Source organism: Lates calcarifer, linkage group LG11 (assembly GCF_001640805.2).
Source record: "Lates calcarifer isolate ASB-BC8 linkage group LG11, TLL_Latcal_v3, whole genome shotgun sequence".
Taxonomy (NCBI): domain Eukaryota; kingdom Metazoa; phylum Chordata; class Actinopteri; family Centropomidae; genus Lates; species Lates calcarifer.
The window spans coordinates 16,390,271-16,397,308 of NC_066843.1; the positions used below are offsets into that span (position 1 = coordinate 16,390,271).

The 7,038-nt window shown below is 43.1% G+C and overlaps 1 protein-coding gene across 1 annotated transcript; it reads left to right on the forward strand.

The window, feature by feature from the left end:
- The first annotated feature begins 1,456 nt into the window (after positions 1–1,456).
- On the forward strand, positions 1,457–5,974 carry actb2 (actin, beta 2). Its single transcript, XM_018667666.2, has 6 exons — positions 1,457–1,613; positions 3,110–3,239; positions 3,589–3,828; positions 4,267–4,705; positions 4,812–4,993; positions 5,109–5,974. Exons 2-6 carry the CDS (start codon positions 3,117–3,119, stop codon positions 5,250–5,252), a joined length of 1,128 nt encoding a protein of 375 aa, XP_018523182.1. The 5' UTR covers positions 1,457–1,613; positions 3,110–3,116; the 3' UTR covers positions 5,253–5,974.
- Positions 5,975–7,038: the final 1,064 nt, after the last annotated feature.

The window sequence follows — 7,038 nt, forward strand, 5'->3', positions numbered from 1 at the left end:
ACAGCTTTAAATGGTTATGAGGCCACCCCATCATTCAGCTAGCATATACATGCTTGTGGTTTAGGAGCATAAAATGAATATAAGTGTGTGCCAGATGTGGTGTATTAAAGAAAAGGTAGATGAGAGAAGGATGGAGGAGATATAAAAGGGGCAAAGGGGGGGAATGAGAATGAAATTCAGAGGGTTGAAAAAAGAAAAGCACTTAAAAGTGGAGCACCATCAGTTATGGTGAATCAAGAATGGAAATTTTACTATCCTGCCGGCCTGGGGCTAAAAGGCCTTTAAATTTCAGTCTGAGAATGTGTCACATGGGCCTCATCAGTCAGGATGTGAGTGAGGCAGAGGGAGAAAAGTCCCAAAATTTTACAAGTTTCAGGCTTACAGTAAAGCACTGGAGCAGAAAGTGGACATAGCATTGTGTTTTATTTGATAAAGATGAATAACAGTGGATAAAAGAGGTAATTTCCAGGCACTTCCTGCTTCATGGTGATCAAAATGACATACTATAGAAATGTAGCTTACATGACTGAAATGAAACAGCAACTGAAAACCTCTGGGCTAGTACTTTCACTCATCGTGTATTTTGGCTTTTTTTTTTTCAATTTTTCACAACATAGCCTATTATTTAGCTCTCCTTTTAACATCTACATCTAGTGCAGTGGAAGCACCATTAAAATCTGACATGTAGCCAACATATCCCATGCTCTCCTGCAATGACACACCTTTATCAAACTGTTGTATCTGTATCTCAGGCAGAGAGAGATAGAGGCAGCCAGCAGTCCGTGACAGGATATTTAGGTGGAGCCCAAGACCATGTAGCCACAGGGCACTAATACTTGATCAATAAATGAACATTTAGGTTGGTAGTATATGGGAAAGGGGCGGCCTACATGCAGTAAACAGTGGTCATTCCCTTGTCTGAGACAGGGCAGCTCCACTGTGTGTCATGTGTTTGACCTGGTGATGCAGGTCAGTGACTCCCACTGGGCTTACAGCTGGTTTTCAAAGTGGACAGCGACATCAGCATCAGCCCCACGCTCTGTATTGTCTGAAAAATCAAATAGTGTGACATTAATCTGGAGAGAAGGACTGGGAGCAAGGACAGCCTTTGGATAAAAGTCTTGGGCCTCTGCAGCCTTCACAGGGAGGAGTCCTGGGTGATGAGCTGTTGCAATTGTCAAATAAGTATGTGATGCCCAGCTGCTTAGAGCAGGTGCAGGGAAAATACTTTCACACTTATTAAAGTTTACACATAATTTAACCTGTATATAAAACAGTATATCAAGAGATTAAGCTTACTAGGCCTCACAACATCAATCCCTTCCCTTTTATTTTCTCCAATCCTTTGCTATTATCGCCTCCCTCTCTCTCTCTCTCCCTCGAATCGCGAGCGCCCAGTGCACCACAGTGTGCACACTGCATGACGCTGGACCAATCAGAGGGCGCAATTCCGAAAGTTTACCTTTTATGGCTAGAGCCGGGCAACTGACGCAGTATAAAAAACAAGCGCCCACAGCTAACGGATTCACTCTGAGCGCCGTCACACACAGCTTGTGCGGGATATCATTTGCCTGAAACCGGTTCCCTTAAAGCGAAAAGCCCCCCACCCAAAGGTAAGGAGACGAAACCAGGATTTACAAAATTTTAAATTTAGAACAATATCGATCAAGTAAACAACGTGTTAATTTGTTTTTTTAATGCATTTGTTTGTTAAATTTGTGATTTTTGAATGCAAATGATGGCAATGACCACGAGGTTCTTTGTCCTGTCAGACATCCAATTGTACTGCTAATTTAACTTAAAATTTTCAAAATGGTAATTATAATAAGACACCAGTCTTGTATGTATTTTGTCCATGTATTGTTTAAAATGTGCAATGATGATGACCAGAGACCGGCACTGAGGCGTCTCACAGGTGCCTTTGCACGTAGCCGGCTTATGTTAATTGTACTTTGTAACCGTCTTACTTAAAATTGATTTGTCTTTGTGTAACATTTGCACTTTTTTTCAGCGCTGGCTTTGAGTCTCTTCCCCGGCTGGATAGTTTTAAAGAGGCTTGAGTTTAGATTGACTAGACCTCGACTGTTCCCTTTGTGCGCCCGATGCGGCGGGGTGTGACCTACTTTAGCATTTTAGCCTAGCCACATTATGCTAACGCCGCCCTTCATACATGCAACAGTGACCGTTTTAATCAAGATTAATTTTTTCAGGGGTACTTGGTTGTACTTTTTGGGCGTGTTAAATTTCACTTTGTCATCTGAATAAGTATTAAATTAGACTTCCTCTAAATGAGGAACATTAAAGAAAATGGGGCCTGCAAAAAGCATTAATTGATTAATGACTTGATGAAATACACCTGTTTAGTCATGAACTGGTGTATTGCCAACTTGAACACGAGGAAATTTCAATTGGCAGATCATCCACTCTTAGAAAAGGCGTGGCTTTCAGGAAATGGAGCAACAGTCAAGGACTTGTGACCCATTCATGACTCAACATGAGTTCATTATGCAATTAGATTTCTCTTTAACGGACACGGTCCAGTATTTTTAGAGGTCGATGCCATAGTTTTTGTAAAAACGTTAAACTGATTTGCGTAATGGTCCTGTAGTCGTGTGTCAGATGGCTAATGTGCAATGAATGAAGCGGTGGAGGATGGTTATGACGCAGTGATATTAAAGTAACGGTTTCTGATGGCGTATTAAAACTAATAAGATTGAACAACAGTAGGAGGAGGCAGGAGAGGAAGTTAAATGTAGTGAACCGGAGGGAGTGGTCGCGGCGCCGGCGTCTGATCGTGTCTTTTTTTTTCTTTCTTTTTTTTTTTTTTTTCCCTTGCTGTGCTGGCCGCGCGCCATGGCGCCGGTAGCCGCAAAGCTGCTCAAAACCGAACCATGTCCTTATATGGCAATAACAGAATGCAGCGCAACTTCCTTTTGTCTGGTTTGGTCGGAATGTGGGGCGCGAGCGCCACCTAACGGCTAATCTCTTTAACTGCAGCTGGCGTGTTAACAGGAAGTGAGAGCTCAGTGTCACAACTGGTCTTGTTGGTAGGAGGACGCCAGACTTCACGTTTTTAACGTTGTCTTTTCTTTTTTTCCCCCCTTAACAGTTCAGCCATGGAAGATGAAATCGCCGCACTGGTTGTTGACAACGGATCCGGTATGTGCAAAGCCGGATTCGCCGGAGACGACGCCCCTCGTGCTGTCTTCCCCTCCATCGTTGGTCGCCCCAGGCATCAGGTCAGTGTTTTGATATTCAACAGGATAAAGTTCTCCAGTTTTAAATAACAGCTAATTTTAAGATTTGTGACTTAATTTTGATTAGAATTCAAAGTTGTTTTTTTGTTTGTGTTGTTGTTGTTGTTTTTTTATTTTTAATATTTGAATTTCTGGAACACCAGCTTCAAAATCAACTTGTGCAAATACTTAGCAGTTTAATGATACTTGGCAAAATTATAACAGAATATTTTGTATTTCTCATTAGTGTTTTGACTCTAGCCCATGTAAGCAAGACATAAGTAGGTTTTGCATATCCCAATGTTTTGCTGCAAAATTGTTTGCTAATTTAACAAGTTCTCATCTCTTTTAGGGAGTGATGGTGGGTATGGGCCAGAAGGACAGCTACGTTGGTGATGAAGCCCAGAGCAAGAGAGGTATCCTGACCCTGAAGTACCCCATTGAGCACGGTATTGTGACCAACTGGGATGACATGGAGAAGATCTGGCATCACACCTTCTACAACGAGCTGAGAGTTGCCCCTGAGGAGCACCCTGTCCTGCTCACAGAGGCCCCCCTGAACCCCAAAGCCAACAGGGAGAAGATGACCCAGGTATATGCCCTTACTTGTACACATTAAAACGTTCATTTCCAGTGTAGTCATTGAAGAACTGACCATTCAAAACTAGTTACCTCATTTCCTCCTTGATTTCCTTTTTCCATTCTCATTTGCTCCCCCCCCCTCCTCCTCCAGGACCTCTCTCCTATAAGATGATCTTTCATCAACAGGTCTCTTGACTGTGTGCCTTTTTATCTGCACTTGTGTCCATAATATATAGCAGAGTTAATAGATCAGTATCTAATTAGACATCTGACTATGCACAAGTGTGAAGGAATGTTGACTTTCTGCACCTTTTTTCTACTAACTTAAGTCTGAGCCTCACTCTATTGCATGTAGTGGGTGCAGTGGCCACAAGTTAAACACCCCTTGCTTTTTTTTTTTTTTTTTTTTTTTTTTTTTTTTAAATACTAAAGTGTTCTCTTTTTACAGATCATGTTCGAGACCTTCAACACCCCCGCCATGTACGTTGCCATCCAGGCTGTGCTGTCCCTGTATGCCTCTGGTCGTACCACCGGTATCGTCATGGACTCCGGTGATGGTGTGACCCACACAGTGCCCATCTACGAGGGCTACGCTCTGCCCCACGCCATCCTGCGTCTGGACTTGGCCGGCCGCGACCTCACAGACTACCTCATGAAGATCCTGACAGAGCGTGGTTACTCCTTCACCACCACAGCCGAGAGGGAAATTGTGCGTGACATCAAGGAGAAGCTGTGCTACGTTGCCCTGGACTTCGAGCAGGAGATGGGTACCGCTGCCTCCTCCTCCTCCCTGGAGAAGAGCTATGAGCTGCCTGACGGACAGGTCATCACCATCGGCAATGAGAGGTTCCGTTGCCCAGAGGCCCTCTTCCAGCCTTCCTTCCTTGGTAAGTTTCCCAGCTTAAGCTGGACATACATCACATGCTAACAACATACTCGGCCTCCAGATACTCTGCACTTTCCACTTGCTAATAAGTGTTTGTCTGCTCTCAGGTATGGAGTCCTGCGGAATCCACGAGACCACCTACAACAGCATCATGAAGTGCGACGTCGACATCCGTAAGGACCTGTACGCCAACACCGTGCTGTCTGGAGGTACCACTATGTACCCCGGCATCGCTGACAGGATGCAGAAGGAGATCACAGCCCTGGCCCCATCCACCATGAAGATCAAGGTGAGCTGACTTGTTACAGAAGCAGCAGAGTGGCCTGTTGTTGCAGCTTAGTGTATGCATTAGTAAATGCATATCTGCTTTGGTATCCTAATGGGGTTTTGTCTTGTCTTGGCAGATCATTGCCCCACCTGAGCGTAAATACTCTGTCTGGATTGGAGGCTCCATCCTGGCCTCCCTGTCCACCTTCCAGCAGATGTGGATCAGCAAGCAGGAGTACGATGAGTCCGGCCCCTCCATTGTCCACCGCAAATGCTTCTAAACAGACTGTTCCTCCTCCCCTTCCCCAACCAAACGCCCAACAACTTCAGCTCTGTGCAAAACAACCACACCACACATTTCTCATACACACTCAGGCGCAGAGCCTAGACGACCAACTCATTGGCATGGCTTCAGTTATTTTTGGCGCTTGACTCAGGATTTTAAAAAAAACTGGAACGATGAAGGAGACAGTAATGTTTGGCTAGGTTTAAAAAAAAAAAAAAAAAAAAAAAAAAAAAATACACCCCAGGGTTCTGCAGTTGTGTCTGGGGACTTAAAAAAAATTGTACATTTTGTTTTCTTTTTTTTTTTTTTTTTTTTTTTTTTTTTTCTTTTGAGTCATTCCAAATGTTTGTTAACTGCATTGTTCAGACACATGATTCCAAATGTTAACTGCATTGTTCAGACACGTATTCGCCTCTGTGAAGGCTGCCCAGTGGTTGGCGCATACTTAAACATGGTTGTAGTATCGCTTGTATGTAAATTATGTCTGGGTTTTTTGTACTTTCAGCCTTAAAAATATCTTGGTCCTGTTAATTTTTTTTGTTTTTGTTATGCAAAACCCAATCGTGACCTCTTCTTCCCCCTGATGGAGGTTTCATCCCCGGGGTGGTGGGGCAAGGGGTCTTGAAGTGATGGGGTAACATGGGGTGCCAGACCGGTGGGGCCAACCTGTACACTGACTAAACAATCCCAATAAAGTGCACATGTGTTCCGACATGACGCCTGACTCTTTGTCTTCCTTTTCAAGTGTTTGGTTTTTAAAGCTGCTGAAATGTAAGAATATTTAACTTTTAGACCAGGGAATGGTTAAAGTAGGAATGTTTTCATTCAGTGTTAAAATACTAGATACTTTAGTGTCAGTGCTCACAGTAAAAAAAAAAAAAAAAAAAAAAAAAACTAGTGTAGCAGTAAAAATCAAACCTTGTCTTGACCAGTAACTTCCACAGGCTTTCACAAGCTTTTAATGATCATTTGAGTTACACTGAACTCTGCTCAGTTTTCCAGCTTCAGTCAATTGAACTGAAATAACTTGGATTTTAAATATTTTATTTGACAGAATCAAAAGGATGAATTTCCTGAGTTTAAAATGGTAAAAAAAAGATGCTGTGATAACCAATACTTTTGCTCAACCCATTTCATCTTGTTGCCATGAAAGATGTAACTTTCAGAGGCCACATATTCAGAGTGCTAAACACTTCCTTACTCTTTTAGACAGAAGTCTGAGCCACTATCTGAGAAATATCACTGACTTGGAAAAACACTGAGTTATTATCTAATGCTGTTTACACCACATATACAGTGACAGGCCCAGGAAGTCATTCTGCTGCATATCACAAACGTGACCTGCAGTAGACAGGACTGCTGACCCCCTCACTGTCAGTCAGCAGTCAGCTTCTCAAGACAGCAGTGAAGTGATGTTAGAGTTTTACAGTCAGAAACAGGATGACATAACCTCTGCTATCGACTGTTTACCAGTTGGAGTTCAGTTTAAAGGGCATGTGACCAGTCATGACTTGAAGTGTGAGCACACCTTCAGTCATGACTGGTCATGACTTGAAGGTGACACTGTATTTGGTAACAGTTATGCACCTGCCAACACCTGCTTACACTAAACTTTAACTCAAACACAACTGTATTTTCAAATGTGTTTGAAGAGGAAATCTAATCTGCTGCTTGCATGTAGAGTCTTAGCACACCAGAGCTAAACAGGATGCATTTTTTCTCTTCAGCAGCGTGTTCCTCAGTGTGATGATGCCGCAGACAGGACTATTAAAACTCCACAA

Coding starts and splice junctions, on each gene's coding strand:
- actb2 (XM_018667666.2), top strand. CDS start 3,117: ATGGAAGATGAAATCGCCGCACTGGTTGTTGACAACGGATCCGGTATG. Junction 3,829..4,266: donor ACAGGGAGAAGATGACCCAG/GTATATGCCCTT, acceptor CTCTTTTTACAG/ATCATGTTCGAGACCTTCAA. Junction 4,706..4,811: donor CTTCCAGCCTTCCTTCCTTG/GTAAGTTTCCCA, acceptor GTCTGCTCTCAG/GTATGGAGTCCTGCGGAATC.